General features: G+C 35.5%; 1 protein-coding gene across 3 annotated transcripts in view; it reads right to left on the bottom strand.

Annotated features, from left to right (window-relative positions):
- The window catches only part of ZC3H12C (zinc finger CCCH-type containing 12C), a 68,588-nt gene that overhangs the window by 24,989 nt on the left and 24,001 nt on the right, over positions 1 to 19,598 (bottom strand). For 2 of the 3 annotated variants that reach the window (XM_055547830.1, XM_055547831.1), the window contains exon 2: positions 8,963 to 9,711. In XM_055547830.1, the coding sequence (XP_055403805.1) occupies positions 8,963 to 9,711 (749 nt within the window). Of the gene's footprint in view, positions 1 to 8,962; positions 9,712 to 14,948; positions 15,924 to 19,598 lie in introns of those variants that run through there. The other variant, XM_055547829.1, reaches the window with a different exon arrangement.

The following is a 19,598-nucleotide window of genomic DNA, read 5'->3' as shown; positions in this document are numbered from 1 at the left end:
AATGCTTTCAAATACTAATGCATTATCAGTGTTAAACGATTGTTAAGAAGAAATTCTCCAACATTTATCCCATTTCCCTTAAATAGGGAGAAAGGAGTGCAGCTGGATATCATCTTCAATATGCAAACAAGAGAATATTTTCCTTCTTATCACTGTAGTCTAATTAAATTTCATATTGTATTTAAATATCTATAATTGCATATGCTGACTCATGGGCATCTACAACTTTTTACAATCAAGGCTCATAAGAAGCAATTTATGCTGATTTTGTCACTCTTATAGCTACTCAACTTTTATTCTCTGATCTCTCTCCCACTAGAGCAAGATCACTTTGAACCTAAACCTAGTGGTCAGGAGGCCATACACCGAGAAAATGCTCCCTTGTTGCAGGTAACTTGATGAAGTTTACCAAGTTGTGTCCTAAATAGAAATCCCAGTGTGGCTCAGAGGCCTTTGTAGGGAGCAATGAAGGGAATTTTTAATTCCTATTTCTACCCTTGTTCGTTTTAAATAGTGGGCTTCCTTTTAAGATTTGCAGGATTGTACTGCTTTAAAGGAAAATAAAAGTCTGAAAAATCACTGATTTAGGACAATGAAAATTTCAACACCAAAATTACAATGGAAGTCTTAACATGAAATAGTTTACTCTTACCTTCCAGTGGATACAGACACGGAGTGGTGTGGCCAAAGTTTTGAGAATGGGAAAGGATTAGGAAAAAGGGAAGTAGAAAGATTTCCTCACTTTATAAGGTCTACAATTTGAAGCCAGAATTAATAATAGGAAGCACATCTAGCTAATCTAGATCCAAGTGCATCATTAGTCTAAAGATGCTGAAGAGAACGTGTCTGTTAAGTAGATGCAGAAATGTAAAACCTGAATCACTTTTTCCTACTATAATTGGGTGACTTTTCCCATTTCTTATAATCACTAGTTAGGTGATTTATAATTATCAATAACTTTATTCATATGTAATGGGATTATTAACATTGCTATTTCCTAGGTTAAGGTTTAAATAAGCACATATGAGATAACAGGAAAGTTTACTGACCATTTACTGACCATCTATTAAAATTCATGACTGATGACATGTAGAAGACACACTTAGGGTTACAAAGAGATGTGGTGGAATAGAACTAGTATCTGTCTTTGTCAGACTCCACCCTGATATAATCAAACAACAGAAAAAACTAGTTCTGATTCTCTGATTCTTTTTGTAGTATCTAGGATTTTCTTTAAAACCATAAGAGAAATGGGACACTGCCAACTAACCTTAAGTAGAAGCTATGATGCTGACAGTCACCTAGAGGGAAATTAAGCTGTCCTTTAGTTGATGTTAAGACCTTACTAAGTTGGGACTTGAAAAACATTTCACTGAGAAGCTGTCCAATAGAAGTATGATGTGAACCACAAATGTAATTTTAAATTACCTTTTAAAAAGTAAAAAGTAGGTGAAATTAATGTTAGTAATATATTTCATTTAAATCAATGTATCAAAAATTATCATTTTTATACATATTCAGCATGAAAATTGTTGATATATTCACATATTTTGTACTAGGTTTTCAAACTCCGGTACGTATGTTACATTCACAGACTATCTCAATTTGGATCAGGCACATTTCAAAAGCCCAACATGTAGCCAGCAGTCACCATCCTGGACCATGCAGGTCTACCGCACATAATTTTGAGACATTTTGTTCAGAACCAAAATCAACTTTGATTGAACCCTGGCAAGTTGCAGTCTCACATCTTTAATCTAAGCCAAAAACTTGGATTAGGTGTCCAGGATGATTTAGTATAGCCCTGTATACTAAAATGGTAAACAGGGAACAGGATGGCAAACCCACCCAACAGTTGAAGGCAAATTATGGCGCCTAGACAAGATAGACTTCAATATTCAAATTCACACTGAAAAGAGTTCTCAAGTCCATTTAACTTTCACAAATCAAATTAGATATATAAAAGCTTTTGTGCCTTTAGAAAGATTAATCTATATAAATAAATCCTATTTATAAACACTGCTAAATTCTGCTTGTATTTTATAAATATGTAGGCTTAGTCCACTATTCTTGGTATAAAGAAAAGCTAATACAACTTGGACATTTTTCTGTTCATATTCTGACTCTGTATCTGTCTAGACTTTAAGAAAATGACTTCAATGACTCACCTGGAGTGCTTTTCTACACCCCAGGTAAGGTTCAGATATATGCCACACCAGCTGGTTTCTATGACAAGTCTTTTTGATGGGAAGGGATCAAGCAGATGGTTGTTTTATATCTGTATTCTCTGCCATTAGATTGGTATACAAAAGCAATATTCTTAGTTCTTTTGCCAGAAGTTGTCCACAATTTAACTTCTGCATATATTTTCAAATATAAATAGGTGTCTTTGTCTGCAGTCTTAGTGCTCAAATCCTTCTCTTAATTTCTCTATAGAGTGAACTTTCTTAAAGGTACATATAAACATAGAGGCAATACAGGAAGGGATCCTATTGGTCAAAAATGGCCCACCTAAGATTTTTAGCAAAGAAAATATCTTCCTAATATTCTACACAAACATCCAGCAATAAGGCCTACCCACCAGTTAGGAGATTCACTCTAAAACCAAAAGGCTGGATTTACTGACCAAGAGAGAGGAATTGCAATGATAGGGGAGTAGCGGTAAGGAGGAGTTTCAACAGTTTGTTCATATCAAATAGAGAAGGCTGCTGTGCCTAGCTTCTATTCCATGAAACAGGAGAATTTGTGCTGCACATGGCATAGAGGAAATAATAAGGCTCTGGATTTTTTTCTTGTTCACCACTCTTATTTCATATATTTGGTAGAAGCTAAAGGAGAATATGGAGCTATAATTTTAATGAAGTCCAGTGACGAGGTTATGAAAGCATACTGAAGAAATCAAAAACTTTTAGGAATCTAGGAGCACTGACATCCAACTTATACTCCCTCCCCTGATGGCTCACAACATGGTACTTTGTTAAGGGCAGGAAATGTCATCTGAACCTAAAGCCACAGGCAAATAAAAACACTGGACTCATTTAAGGAAGAACTAAACTATCGGATACATGTGGATAGAGAATAATTCTATATTCCACTGCTGAACTACTGCAGGTTTAACAGAATCAGAATTTGAAGAATGGTAAAGCTACGTGGAGGAAATAAAAATCACAGTATTATTTAGAATTTCATTTTAGAAATATGATAAATATTGCTTATGCTTTAATTCCATGTCTAAATGTAGAGTATACACTTCACTCATTGGAAAAGACCCTGATGCTGGGAAAGATTGAAGGCAGGAGGAGAAGGGGATGACAGCGGATGAGAGGTTGGATGGCACCACCAACTCGATGGACCTGAGTTTGAGTAAACTCCAGGAGTTGGTGATGGACAGGGAGGCCTGGTGTGCTGCAGTCCATGGGGTCGCAAAGAGTTGGCCACGACTGAGCGACTGAACTGAACTGATACACTTCATGGTACACTTATCAAAGTATCTGCCCTACTATGGAAAGAGGCCTATTTGCTGAATGACCAATTTGCAAAATTATTGAGAAGTTTTTTTTTTTTTAGCTTTTTGAAGAATTAACTGCACCTTTTTGTCAGTAATTGCTAGTTAGTCCAGCTTCACTAAATATTAATTTCATTCTATTTTATATTTCAACAATCAAGAACTTTGGTACAAAAGTTTAGGGCTTTTGCTAAATTTATTAGTTTACTCTATTTTTGAATATTTGTCAATTTTGGGTGAATTGGTTATTTAAGAAACTTACCCATAACTTCTATCAGTGTGGCACATTATTAAGGGGATATTAATAAGCTGAAAGAAGTATGCTTCCTGCAAAGCAACACATTATCCCTGCCATTTTGGGAACTATACTGTATATTACAGTTATAGGGCTTATCCTATAGGGCAGTTTTGGGTTCACCCAGATCTAAGAGTCCAAGTCTCCTTTATGAAACAAATAGAAATCATTGAAAACAATTGATGATATAAATATGAAGAATTTTCTTCATATTTATATTTATATATTTCTTCTATAGGTTCATAAGAACAAAATGAACTGCTAAATTCCTATGGGTTAAACGCTGAATTAACTATAATTCAACATAATTCTATGGTGTTGAAGAAGACTCTTGAGAGTCCCTTGGACTGCAAGGAGATTCAATTAGTCAACCCTAAAGGAAATCAATCCTGAATATTCACTGGAAGGACTGATGCTGAAGCTGAAGCTCCAATACTTTGGCCATCTGATGTGAAGAACTGACTCATTAGAAAAGATGCTGATGCTGGGAAAGACTGAAGGAGGGAGGAGAAGGAGATGACAGAGGATGAGATGGTTGGATGGAGTCACTGAGACTTGATGGACCTGAGTTTGAGCAAGCTCCAGGAGTTGGTGATGGACAGGGAGGCCTGGCGTGCTGCAGTCCATGGGGTTGCAAAGAGTCAGACATGACTGAGCGACTGAACTGAACTGAAATGTTGAATAAAAAAACTGAAACAACTGAGTTTTCATTACATTAGTTATTATATTCTGGATTAAAATGTAGAATCTAGCTTTATAATGTAATAATAATTGTAATTTACTGAGCACCTATTACATGCCAGGCCCTTGGTACTGATCATCTTTAATTCTAATAACAAGCCTGCAAGATAAGAGTTCCCCCTTTTTTAGAATCCTGAAAACTGAGATTGGACAGTTTAAACAAGTTACTCAGAATCACAAACATAGTGTGTAGAGAACTAACTTTTTTAAAAGCCCATTTTGGTAATTTTAATAAAGTGCCTTTCTTTCCTACTTTTAATTTACATCTAAAGAGTCATTTATATCAGTTCTATTACTAGCATTTAAATGAAATTAAAATATATTCATCTTACGTATGGAATATACCTGCTTGAGAAATCAGAAAGGAAATAAAATAATATTCTATTCTTAACTTACCCTCACATTTACCTATTACAATTTATTATGTATATAAATTTATTACATAACAGGTTTGGTAAAGTACCATGAGTAGGATGTTAGATTAAAAAGTAAAAGCATGTTTGCTATATTGTATACAACAGGAAATGGGTAAAATCTCTGCATTTTTGTTAAAATTAAGATTTTGAATCTGAAGTAGATATGCATTTCTAAATGACTTTTTTACTTTATGTAGATCTCATAAGTGGCAGAATGTAAAAGTTTACTGTAAATTTCCCTAAGTTCTGGCACTTTCAAAGTTGTGGGCGTGGCAGTACATGTCATTGTGACTTACAGTATAATCCTGCTGTAATACAAATGTGTTTTCACATTGTTCTCTCCTGAAATGCCTGAAGCATCTCAGTTTACATGACGGAATAAAATATATGATGGAGGTGAGAACTGAATCTGCATTGTTCCATCTTCATAGTAAGAGGAACAGAATGGGGCCCAAATAGTGTGGGGGTACAAGTGTGTTTTCAGTAATTATGTTGAAGGCCATGGCACCCCACTCCAGTACTCTCGCCTGGAAAATCCCATGGACGGAGGAGCTTGGTGGGCTGCAGTCCATGGGATCACTAAGAGTCAGACACGACTGAGCGACTTCATTTTCACTTTTCCCTTTCATGCATTGGAGAAGGAAATGGCAACCCACTCCAGTGTTCTTGCCTGGAAAATCGCAGGGACAGGGGAGCCTGGTGGGCTGCCATTTATGGGGTCGCGTGGAGTCGGACACGACTGAAGTGACTTAGCAGCAGCAGCAGCAGCAACACAAGTATGTTTTCAATAATTATATATAACAGACTGTTTGAAATGCCTCCATTAGGCCATTTATTTTTGTATCTCATCATCTGGGATACAAAAGTTTAGAGTTTTATGTAGATTTTCAGTTATCAAAGTACTTTTCAATTGCCACTGGGAACTAGATTTCAATCATGTGAGTTGATTCAACTGTGATATCATTTATCTAAAGGACGTCCACTTAAAAGAATTCACTTCTATGGACTTTGATGCGGTTTCTCCCCTCTAGGTTGTTTTGACAACCCCAAAGTGCCTTTACCTCCAATGCCAAATTCTCCACTTTCGTCTTTCTTGTCTCCTCCTTCAGAGAACTCTGCTTCAAAAATTGAACTCTCGTATTATTGCTGTTGTGAAGACTTTCTCCCAAGCCCCTCAGCTGATATAGTTTCATTTTATGTAAAACTAAAAAGTCCTTTCCCAGCTCCTCCTCTTCCTTCCCTTCCTCTGTCAACTTTCTAGAATAACAGTGTAGCTCTATTCCTTCATTTCTTGACATATTGTAACCAGGTTTCTATCTTTAAAACCATATGGCTCTTGAGGACAATGACTTCCTGGCTGTCATGTCCTTGATCTTTTTTCATTTCTACCCACAGGATATTCTCTCCTTAAAGCCTCTTCTTTGACGGCATTTGTGTGTCTCTTGGCTTTACTAGCGCTACTAAAACTGGTATTTTCTAAACTACTCTTTCCCTGGATCATCAGTTTTTTCCACCTCCCGACCTATTGCTATCCATACTTTTCATGATGAATGGTTCTCAACACTGACTATGCATCAGAAATACCTGGGCACTTTAAAAATACTGTAGAGTTATTTGAGCTCTACCATACACTTCTGAGTCAGAGCTGAGCCCTGGAAAATGTATTTTCTTAAAAACCCCTCTGCAGTCCAGGTTCGATGCACGATACTGGATGCTTGGGGCTGGTGCACTGGGACGACCCAGAGGGATGGTATGGGGAGGGAGGAGGGAGGAGGGTTCAGGATGGGGAACACATGTATACCTGTGGCGGATTCATTTTGATATTTGGCAAAACTAAAACAATTATGTAAAGTTTAAAAATAAAATAAAATTAAAAAAACATAAAATAAATAAGCAAAAACAAACAAACAAACAAAAAAAAACCCCTCTGCTGCTTTTGGCTGCATATGGCTATGGCGGCAGGTGTTTCTCTAGGCTGCCTTCCTTTATTATTCGCTTGCTTGGTGATTCCACGGTGTTTCGGCTTTACACATTATCACTCTGCTAAGGTCCTTGTTCAATAGTTCTGGATTATTTGTAAGAAAAAAATCATTTCATGGCCAAGTGTGGGAAAGATTAAACAACAGAGAGATTATTCTGCTGAAGGACTTCTCAAAGTTGTATGTACACTTCATACCTTTATACTTATGGCCCTTTTTACTCCATTAGAAAGTGTTGTTTGCATCCAACTTGATCGCCTGCCTCCTATGCTGCTGCTATGTCACTTCAGTCGTGTCTGACTCTGTGCAACCCCATAGACAGCAGCCCACCAGGCTCCCCCGCCCCTGGGATTCTCCAGGCAAGAACACTGGAGTGGGTTGCCACTGCCTTCTCCAATGCATGAAAGTGAAAAGTGAAAGTGAAGTTGCTCAGTCGTGTGCGATCCTTAGTGACCCCATGGACTGCAGCCCACCAGGCTCCTCCGTCCATGGGATTTTCCAGGCAAGAGTACTGGAGTGGGGTGCCATTGGCTTCTCTGTGCCTCCTATAATCCACTATAAATATCATGGCCAGAGTATCAGTTTAAGGCACAGCTCTACTTTTGACATTTCCCTCCTCAAAAATTGTCAGTTACCTGTGGCTCAGAGCCAAGTTTAAATTCTCTAGCTTGGTATTTGAGGTTTTGGAAAATCTGACTTGAACATTTTTAACTTGCTTTACACCTTTCATTAGATGGTGAAAAATGTATAGACTCTGAAGTTAGACACATTTGGATGTGAATTACATTTTACCTTGGGCAAGTTTGCTTATAAATGAAAGATCCCCTTTCCCTTTCCATCAAGTGGAAGCAGTATTATTTTGAGGATTACAAGTTAGTCCTTCTCATACCCTATGCAGAAATGCTTGCTAACTCCTAAAAAACAGTGGTTCTCAAATTTTAGTAGGCACCATTATCAGTGGGGGTATTTGTTAGAAAAGGAGATGGCTGGGCTATACCTTGATCTAGACTTGGTAGGTCTATGTGTGGACTTGGCAGTTTCTAGAACTACACTGTCTAATATGTAGACACAGGCTACAAATAAGCATCTGTAGTATGGTCAGTGTGAACTGCGAGGTGCTATAAGTGTAGGATACCCAATTTTAATACTTAATATGAAAGAAATAATGCCAAAATATCTCTAACAATTTTTTTATTGGACATATATTGAAATAATAATATTTTGTCTCTATTAGCCTAGCTAAAATGTTTTTCATATTAATTTTATTTGTTTAATTTTTTATTGTGCCATTGAACAGCACTGCTCTAGAATGCACACAAGTTAGCACAAGTTCCCCCAATGATTCTTTGGTAGTTATTCTCAGATTACTTTGAGAAACAGTATATGAAATGTTAAGCTTTCTGAAAGAAGAACCAATACCTTTTTATATCCCCATAGTATTCTGAACATTGTGGGCAGTTAACCATATACAAATTGAATTTAGACTCCCTTTACATTTTAAGCCATCAAAATCCTAAACAATTATTTTTGAATCATATTTCTTAAGTGGAACAACAACAATAACAAAAAAAACCAAACACCTGAAATTATGGCTTTGTTCCCAAATTAAAAAAAAAAATCTTCTCAAAGAACTGGGATTTTAGTTATTTGACTTTGTAGAGAAATAGGCCATTTATCCCTCTAGGTTCCCAAACTGTTCAATATGATCATACTCAAGTTCTTCAATTAAAACTAAAATTTAACTTTATACTGGGATATGTGTTAATTTTTATACCATAGTAAAGTTAGCCAGATGAGTCGGGGGAAACACCTCCGGGGAAAAGGAGGTCTTTTATTTAGGGACAAATGAGGTGAGAATGGCTGACCACTCTGGAAGTAAGAGCGAGAACTAAGAAAGACACAATTAGAAATATGGAAGCTAATGCTGGGATGAAGAACAACTTTGACATTAAGAGAAATGGTCACAAAATTAGAAATATGTTTTAAAGATTGTTTAGTAATAATGAATGAAGATTTCCCCACTTACCTCATTGCCACGTTGCTGCCATCGATAACTATTGGTCTCAGATTTTCCCCATCATCTGTTATAATCTCTTGCATTGGAGATTCAGAACGCTGAGATTCCAGGGAAGACGTTTCCCGCATTATAATGTTAAGTGTACTAACTGTTTGTTCAGCCTCACTTTTGTTTCCAAGTTTAACAAGTTCTCCCAGAATATCGTTGATTAAAGCATCAGTACCAAGTTTGTTTAGCACAAGTTGAACCTGTTCTTCAGAATAACCTAACTTCAGTGCAAACTCCAGTTTTGTTTGGTATTCTCGCACCACATCAGGGGGTTTTTTCATTTCCTTGGATGGCTGGGACTCTTCAGGTTTAAAGTCTTGCAATATTTCACTGCATTTGACTATGTGAGGCTCTAAACATGGAGACCTACATAGCTGTCTGTGAGTCTTGGTTAATAAGCATGGCTCTACTGAAATGCCACTCAATTGTTCTGACTCATTATCAGAATTTGTGCTTTCTTCAGAGTCACCAGAGCTCGCATTCTCTTCAGACACCTCTTTTTCTTCCTTGCCAGAATTAACTTTATCCATTGTTGGTTTTTCTACCATTGACCAAGGTACAGATGTACTTAAATGTGGGTCAGTGCTCTCCACATAAAGGTGGCCTGGGTCATGCCCCAGATGATCCTTCAAGCCCATGAAGCTGTTATGTGTACTTGACTCCACTTTGCTGTTTTTTCTGTATTCTTGAATGCAAAGCACCCCGTATTCCTAGAGAAAAATGTAGAATATTTAGAATTTCATATTTACTGGTTCATTTCTGGTTCAATAAAGTTGGGAGTTAGCAAACTACTGAATACAACTTTGTTTTGTCTACGTCCTCTCATTACTCGTTACATCCTTCCAAGATAGTATCACGTCTTTTTCAGACAATAAAGTTAGGAATTAGAAAGGCTGAGTATTCCCTCCAAGGCAGCAAAGTAAATAAGTGGAGGAACTGGATTTTTTTTACCCAGTTTTGTCTGGTTTCCAAACCCATGCTTTCCCCACAGTATCATGCTGCTTCTCAATCTAGATGGAAGAGATTTTCCCAGATTTAGAAAGGCCTGTTTCTACAGTGACACACAGAATATTATAAAAAAAAAAAAAAAAAAAAAGAAGCATATTTTAGATGTGCTATGACAGGTTATATGCATTTTCTCTAAAAGAATTCACAAAAATTTGCAAAAATTCTTTTAAAGAGAAAGCCATGTGAAAAGGAAAACATTAACTTACTATAATTTAAAAGCTGTTAATCTGGATTAATCTAAAGACTTTCAAAAATAATTTAGGTACAGTAATAAAAGACCACAGATTCTACAAGAGCCAACAAGGAATGAAATAATTACAAAGTGAATTATATTCCACTTAAGAAGTGAATATTTTTGCCCTAATAATCTTTATTTTGTGAATCCTGAACACAGTAACAGAATACAACTCTCAACACTGTGCTACCCTTATTAAGTGCCAAAGACTAGTCTCTTTCATTCCAGAGGGAAAAGCTCTTATTCTAGCATAATTATAGAAAGTATAGGAATATATTTCATTAGCAGCAGATAATTAAGTACATTGAATAAGTGAATAAAATTTATTCAAAATAAAAGTGAATAAATGTTATTTTAATTTCTTGAATTTTATGGCAGAAAATACTTCTGTATCACATTAGATAATTACCTAACTGCTATCTGCATTTGGCTAAAGTCGTCTTTTCTTCTACTGTCCTCATGCAGGAAAGCTTTTACGTTTAAAATGCTTTTGTCACTTTACTAGTTTCTTTAGAGTCTATTGAGATGCATCATTATTTCTCTACCAGGAACAGGTTAGCAAAATAAAATGATTTTCTCTTGTGCTTCACTGTAGGGACTATATGCACATCAGTAGTTTACTTATTAAGGCAATTTCAGTGTTCTATCCATGATTAACATTAGTAAGCCAGTGGCAGCTGAATTTGAGACTGTCATAAAACACCTATTTAAATAACCTAAAAAAGAAAATTGGAAAAACATTTTATTCTACAGTTCCTCAACATCTTATTTACAGTAGAAAGAAGCTATTATATAAATGCTAAGAGAAAATGCTAAGTGATTTTCTAAGAAGCTGCACATTTGAATGCATTTGATTAAATTATTACAGAGTGAAATATTTCTACATAATGAAATAATTATATTAACCATGGTAAATACTAGAGAAGAGACCATGGAATCTTTAGCTTGATAACAGTACACTTAAAATCCCTCCAGTGTAGAACTCCTACACATTTCCACAGGAGTTTCTTCAGGTTTTATCCCTTGAGAAGACAGATAACTTTAATATCATTGTTCTAATATGGCATTCATTAGTTTTTAAAGAAACATCACCCTCTCTTTGCTTCTGATTGCACAAATGATAAAAAAAGAAATTTTCCTCAGGAGACCTCTATATACATCTGCTCTATTATGAAGCTGTATCCATTTCAATTTTTTTCTATTAATATGGATGTGCATGAGCCCAATTACTAGAATTAAAGGAAGGGATTTTGAAAGCAAATCTTTATACTCAGTGATTTATTAACTACTGTAATATACTGACACCATAATGCAAGCAACAAATCACAACAGCATTCTAATAAAGGGATACAGTTAAAAAGAAAAATCTGTATTGTGGCTTTGGTAGAGCTTCCACCAAAAGTATCTTAAACAAGGAAAACCTATTGGAAGCTGGGCTGCCTGGCAACCAGAGCTGGTTGCTAAGCGGCACTCTTTTAACGTGCCATCATGAATGCTAGCACAGTGAAAGAATAATTTGGTATGAACAAAAGCCTATAAAAGAGACTGGGACTTAAGTGCGTCTGGTTTACCCTCTGAGAACAATGCAGCTGCCAAACCAATCTGGAAGCTCCGACATCATTGTTCTGTAAACCTCACAATCTGCTCTGACTGCAGGAAGTGTATTTAATGGGCAACATTTTTGATCTCCCCTAAAAAGTTTGGATTTTGCATAAGTGCTGTTGTGAGATAATTCATCAAGATAATGATTCACCGACCAAATCCCTGAATTGAACTAGGAAATATTAATATTGAGCTGTAATGTTTTTCTTTTGGACTGTTTTAAACAAAATGAACACTTTATGAAAAATACAGCCAGTGGGGAACATTAGAATGAAATATTATGTTTAAAGAATTTTCACATTTGTCGAAGTAAAACCAGATATTATAAAGTTTTTAAACTGAAAATTAACCAGCCTAAAAACGTATTTAAATCTTTTCTGTTATCACTTTCAGTCTCATACTAAAAGTGTTGGTAACACTATGTAAATCTGCTGTGTAATTTTATTATAGGACTATAATGATTAGATAGGGATAAAATGGTATTATCAGTTGTTCCTTTTTATAATATTAAGCTAGATAAAACTCATTTGTACTGAGTGAATACCACACCTTTAGGTTGTGATAATTCATATAAGTTATAAGTACTATGAAACTAAAATGTTTCCAAGTAAGCTAACATGATTTTTAATATTAGGTATAAGTGTAAGCTTGATTTACACTACTTCAAAAAATTTATACCTAATTTTGTTAGGCAAAACAACTTGTCTTTTAAAATATTCTGGTTGAACTTTTTTTTCACGCTGACAGGCCTCTCTTCATCTTCCAGATTTCATTGGTTACCTCAAAGAAAGTTATCCAATGTCATCTTGTACCAAGTAAGCAGTTAAATAATTTTTAGTTCCTATAAATCAACAGACTAAAGAAATAGTACATATAACAACAAATAAGTTTAATTACCAGACCTGTAAGATGCATATATTTTCTCCATTACATAATATAAATTTGAAATAACTTATTTTTACTGATCCAAATGGTAAAGATTTGGTTTTTAAAACTTTAATCTCTAAAATGCTTTCTTATTCATTTGTAATTAGTAAAAGATTGCCCTGAATGAATATGGCACTAAGAAAAATTGGCAATATTTTGAAATCCAGTCAAGAAAAAATTAAATGCTATTCTTAAAATTTAAAAGCCAACAAAAATAGTTTCATAGACTGCAGTATTACTTAATGTAATGTGCAAAACTTTACAAGGAATTTTTATTATAAGACATCTTAGAACAAAGAATGGTATATGATCTTAATTTTTGTTCAGTGCCTTAAAAATGACCAATATAATTTTGAAAATATTTAGCAAAGATTCCAAAAACATCACAAAATTTACTATTACATGCAAGGAAGAAAACATTTTTCTCCTTAATTTTTAAACCATGAACTTTTAAGTTTTGCCATTTGAAATGAAAATGCATATAAATCATCTTTAATCATCTATTAGCAAGACTAATTTTCCTCATTTCATGAAGGAGCAGCCTAGACAGTCTCATACACAAAGTAGGTCAGTGTTTATATTCTCCCAGTTATCAAAACCTCCAAGAACACAGCTTAACATTCAGGCTCTATATCAGAGACCCGTTATAACTGGCCTTTATATATACTATATTCATGAACACAAAGGGTACTAGGGAAACATTTAATGGTCTAACAACAGATTTCTGCACTTACAGAGCTTTAGATTTCCTTCAAATATTGTATTGGAAATGAACAATTTTTCTTGCTGAAGGCCTAGTAAGTTAAAAAATAATATTATATGTTGAAAAAGAACTAAAATGTCATGCTAATTTTGTTGATGATAAAGTATAAACTATTATTTTAATTGCCAAAAAGAAGTTTTATACTAGCTGAAAGCAGATTTATGATACAACGGCTACTTACTAAAAATCTGCTGCATACACAAAGATTCCCCCATTTAGTGAGCTTTTCTTAAAGTTCTCATTAGATAACTTAGATAATCCTTTATCTCAAATCCAGTAAAAAAAATTTTTTTTATATTCTAAACAGCATCATATTAATCAGGAATATTAGACCATAAACTTGTTAAATCAAGTTGTTTGTTTGTAACATCGAGTTACAATGCCATAAAGTGGGTTCTGATTGTTATCCAAATGGTAATAGTAGGAGAACAATGAAAATAAAATAATGAATATGTAATAAATACCTACTGCCGTAGTCTCTGTGTATTTAATTACCATTGTATTTCAGTGAGTGCTGTTGTCTGCATCCCTCTAGCTAACAAAAGAAGGATGTCCCTTTGAACAGATTGGTTAATGCTCTGGGGCAACAGATGTCTACTGGAACTGCAGGAGACCAGCAACTGGTGGCCTGCCCATCTTCTGAAAACTTTCAATAGACTTACGCATATGCTCACACAATAGGGCATGTGGTAGAAATGAAAACCTCTTTTTAACCCTTTATCCTCTTTCTTTTCCTCCCAACTGATAGATGAAAGTCTTTGTCTTCTCCCTTCCCCATTACAGATCTCTTGAAAGCAACAGTTCTCTAAGCGACATCTTCAGTCTCATATCTAAAACTAATGCAAGCAAAAAAAAAAAAAAAAAAAAAAAGTGGGAAGAAACTCATGAAACTATACATGAGTACTGAAACTGCTGACAAAGCAAATGAATGCTTAATCATCATAATTACAACAAGATGAAACATCAAACAGCAATCCATCTCCCCAAGCTAGATTTTTAAGACAGTTGAAAAATCTATCAAATCTTACTATCATTTTGCAGCATCTAGGTCTGACAGTGACACCTTAAGGAAACTAGGAATGTGACAAGAAGATAAAATCTAAATTCACTGTTTATCAAAATATCATAACGTTTTAACTTTAAGTACAAATGGTTACTTACATGCCTACTGTCTTGCAAATGTTTATGAAACTTTAAGTAATCATTTATATAACTGCAGAATATAAAAATGTAAAAAGTCTGCCTCACAGACATGTTTTACAGAAAGAATTACATTTTCTGGTATTTTGGCACTATGTAACAATTTGTAGCCTTTCAAATGTGTGCATTCTATCCTTAACAGAGTTCAAAGTAATATCTGAATATTTAGCAAAGTTTTAACTTCCAAGGCAGTAAGTAGCACATATACTCACGTTCACAGGAAAATACAAAGACATTGGTTTCTGTAGCAGCTTCAGGAGTAACTCCTTAACACAATTTTAGCTGCAGACTTCCAGGCAGGCAAGAAGAACAATGAATGAGTGAACAGATGGAATGGCAATGTCTTTGCTTAACCTATTACCGAGTGGAATAACAGCCAATCACAGGCCAGAAAGCTCACAATTAGTCGGCCAGGCAGATGCAAGCCAACCTCAGCACCCTGCGTCAGGTTCGCAGGTTTCTAAGATAAGCAAGTTGATGTCATTCCTGGGGCTGCCCCGGGCAGCCTGTGTATTAACGAGGGGGTGTGCAGCAACAATAGGCATTACAAAGCTGACTAGGAGGCAGCTGCTCTTTGAGAGCAGAGTCATTAGGGAGCAGGCTGCCAACAAGAAACACCTGGCTTGGGCAGACTTCAGCTTTTCCTCCTTGTTTTTAAACAAAACAAAGAAACCAATTATATTTTAAAGTCGTAAAAGTTGCATGTTTCCTAAAAGTTTAGGCTATCCTCTAGTCTTTGAGTTTTTTGTTTCTGAGAAAAAAAGAAAATGAGGTGTGTCAAAGTAGTAATTAACTACTGCAGTAACCCCTTTTCTTTAATAAATGATTTACAGGGGAAATGAGACAGAGGTTAGAGTAGAACTACTTCCCTGGAAATACTAGGAAATATAAAATATTTGTTAAGTATTGGTTGATTTGTTGCAAGACAATAAAACGGAGATGATGAAGTAAGATTGCAAAAGAAAAAGGTTTAAGAGCTTATAAACAGAAATGATTTTTAAAAGTTCATTAGAAGTACAATGTAGTAAAATAAAGCAAGTCTGGTCCAACTTTATGCCAAGTGAGTCATCTAAACTGAATATTTAGACAAAACTATTTAATTTCAATCTAAAACCACCAAAATGACCCACTTTATGTCAAATAGTGTAAAATTATTTTATTATCAAAACTAATCATGTAATTAAAGAAAGATCTTTCATTATGCTTTAATATATAACATGATGTTATGTGTTGTAGTTGTATTCCATAAAATTTGTAAGATGTATAAATTTCAGTTCAGGAACAAGTAACGAAGTTATTTACAAAGAAGAAACACTGAAATATTTTACAAGGGCACCAAGTATACAGAAATCATCCCTGTCAGTGAGGAAGCTTGTTATCCTGATTTATTTCAAAGACTGCCAGACTAGAGTATTTATAATGTTATGGACTATCTGCTTTTGAGAGCTGCATAAATTATATCTTGAGTGGTCTCTGAGTATGAAAATTCAATCAAAATTTAAACACCATCAGGTGTTGTGAGAATATTTCCTTACTAAACAATATCTAGAGCTGTTCTACTACTTGCTTATGTGATGTAGAACACACACACACACACACGTACACACACACACATCCTCTTTTATTCCAGTGCAAATTAGAAGACTGGAGGCAAAAAGCTCCTCTTAAAATACAATTTTCTGATATAAGCTCATTGAAGCCGAGTTAGGCTTTCCCGTTACATAATCAAGCACTGTACAGGTATAAAATTTGGCTAAGGCACCCCAAACAATCTCAATCAATCTAAATCAATCTCTCTTCTCACATACAAATATATAGACACTACTCACTGGACCATTTGAGAAAACTTAGAAAAAAGTTAATATTGGTTGGGACTCTTGGGCGTGTCTTTATTGTACTCAGTCAAATTTAAGTCAGATAGATGCTTTCTGTTTACAAAATAAGAGGAAAATATACTCTATACGGTTAAAATTTTTCAGCTACCTCACTGAAAACATTCCGTATGCCTACTAAAAGCCTAAAAATTATTGGTATTTCCAGAAAGAAAACTAAAATATGAAGTATGGTGTTTGTAGGTCATTGTTTGTCTACAGATATTTTTCCTCAAAAAGAACTTAATATTCCATGGAAGTATGTCATTCTAGAAATGTTAGAAAATTTTAAAATTTGTGGAAATATTTTTAAACTAAATGTAATGATTAGATTCTAAGTATCAAACTAATTTCTAAAGGAAGAATTATTCTTTTTCTACCAAGGATTACAGCAATGTTTTTGCAACAGTTACACCCATGGCCTAATTTCATACAGCCACTAGAGATCAATATAAAGCATTTCTAATATTAGAGTTTATTGAAAATTATAAAGTGAATTTCATAGAGTTCAAATTTTATGCATATGAACACTACAGGAATCAAAAAAGTTAGAATTTTATCTTTTTTTTTTTTGGTGGTGTGCTGGTACTTAAAAAAAAAAAATCTCATGAGTAAAAGGTAAGAAAGATAAATCAAGGCCACTAGTATAGTTAATAAATAGACTTTTGGTAAAACTGAATTTGATTAAATAAGATCAAGATAAAAAATATATATTCATGCAAAGTTGTTAACTAAAACCAAATAAAACGTAAGCTATGTACTGACTAGAGATAGTGAGGTCAATATTTATGAATTTACATTGAACCCTTTTCCCTTTTGTATATAAAAAAGACACTCTTTAGTATGAACAGACAGTCCCTCTTTCCCTTGGACTTTCTTTCTTCTCTTTTTCCCCATTGCTACTATAGTTACTACTTTATAGCTTTAATTCAGGAGGAGGAGGAATCTTCTCACTAATTCCTGCCACTGTGAACACAAAGAAAGAGAGAAAACTACCCACGGGCTCAGCGGGAAGCCTGATCCCTAGGACTGGATTAAGCTTTTTTGCAAACAGCAAATAAAGGCAGTGATCTGAAAAAGCTAATCAGATCCTGCTGTGGTATTTAGACTATGTTGGTTGCTAGTATTGGATAACTTGATAAGCACATTAAAACATCTGTAGGTGAAAAGAGGCCCTCCCCGGCCTTTTTGAGTCCAATGGTCCTGGTCCACTCCCAGTTGCAGAGAAAATGCAAACAGCTGTATCAGGCTGTAATACTAAAATCTGTCAGCGTCAAAGGCTTTCCTAACATTTAAGAATTCAACTGTTTGCTGAGGTATGAGTGGGAAACACGTGGGCTGTCATGCTGGTGTTGGCATCAATTCTCTTTGTCAGGGGTGATCCAACCTGGCTTCCTGGAACCTTTCTCCTAGTATGCATTTTTTTCTCCTTCAATTTACAATCTCTTTTGATCCTCACAACACCACCACTGAAATAAGATTATTAATTCAAATCTTCCCAACTGTCCCCAGAAGTTTGAAAGATTAAATTTAAACAAAAAACTCTTATTAATTTGATTAAACAACAACAACAACCAACTAACCAAAAACCTAACTTATGTACCCGGTGTAAAAGAATGGAGCAAAATCAATCAGGGACTACTCTCTAACCCATGAGAGTTATTATATATGTAGTAAGTCAGATGGGCATGAAAGACCCTTACTATATTTCATTTCCTTAGACTTAGATTACTTTTGTTTCTTAATTTATCTCCTTCCTTCAATACTCCTTAAGTACATCCCTGCCAAAGTAATTTTCACTGACACCACTCTTAGGTTTAAAAAAAAAAAATCTCAGCAGTAGATCACATCTCTTGTCCTCTGCGTTGTTCTCAAGACTCCCCTTACAGCGGGGGCTCCTCTAAGCTCTGTCATCTTATTTCCCACTTCAATTAAGGTGAAGTCACAGATGCTGAAACAACGGTCCCTTCACTCATGTTCTCTTGCACAGCCTCACCTACCCACATCATATTTGTTCTAATTCCAGCTCAAGGCTTACTTTTCCATAAAATCTTCTTGGACCAGTCCGGTTTTTACTGAATTTCTATAACATGAATAGTCTGTACTGCACAATATAGCATTTACTTATGAACCAGGCTGTAAGTTTCTTGAGGGCAGATCCATTTAATCTTCCTAATCCATACAGAAAAAAAACCTATATGGTATCTAGCAGTGTGTTGCTATCTAGAAGACATCTGAAAAACAGGACCAGTTAAGAAATGGGCTCCTGCAAATTTGAATGCAGGCATTCACATGAACAAAATGCTCCCTGCTAGCTTTTATTTCTCTTGGTGAACAGGGTGAGCTTATCTAAGAGCCCGCGGTGATCTGCAATGTTTCCACAGCCCTGGCTCTGCCATGGGGGCTGCTTTCAATATTCAGGGCAGCTGTGCAACTGAGTAATAAGCTCAGGCCTGGCAGGCATGAGAGGTCTCTTCTTGGTCTCCCCTTCTCTGGCTCCAACTTCCTGACTAGAGAGGCATCCCTTGGAGTTACCCTGTGGCCTCCTACTCCTCCTGGGGATGGGGTCTGTGTAAGCCAAGTGCCCCTCCCTCTGCACACTTCTCTTGGGGTCCACCCTGGTGCAGACAGCACAGAGTTGCTTTGCTCTCCAGCGCTGCCTGGGACTGAGTGATTAAATCTTTCTAATTTGGGGGTTCAGTGTTACTAAGCCCTTTGTGCTGTGCTCTTAAGTCATGCTCTGCATTAGCTTCATCAACAAGAGTTGCTGTTTTTATGTCCATCTGCCTGGCTCCTTTGTCTGTTTCTCAGTTGGTTCAGAACTAAGACAGGAAAAAACAATATTCAATAACGTTTTGTTATAAAGAGCTACTAAGGGAAAAAAAAAGGTGATTAAAAGACTTACATAAATTAACTCTGAACAGACCACTTTAAAAATACTATGAAGGGATAAAGTTAAAAAAATAAAAGAAACAATTCTATAACAAAGAA

The sequence above is a fragment of the Bubalus kerabau genome, chromosome 15, assembly GCF_029407905.1.
Source record: "Bubalus kerabau isolate K-KA32 ecotype Philippines breed swamp buffalo chromosome 15, PCC_UOA_SB_1v2, whole genome shotgun sequence".
In the NCBI taxonomy this organism is placed as follows: domain Eukaryota; kingdom Metazoa; phylum Chordata; class Mammalia; order Artiodactyla; family Bovidae; genus Bubalus; species Bubalus kerabau.
Note: the sequence above shows the minus strand (reverse complement) of the source record. Positions and strands in the feature narration are given on the sequence as shown.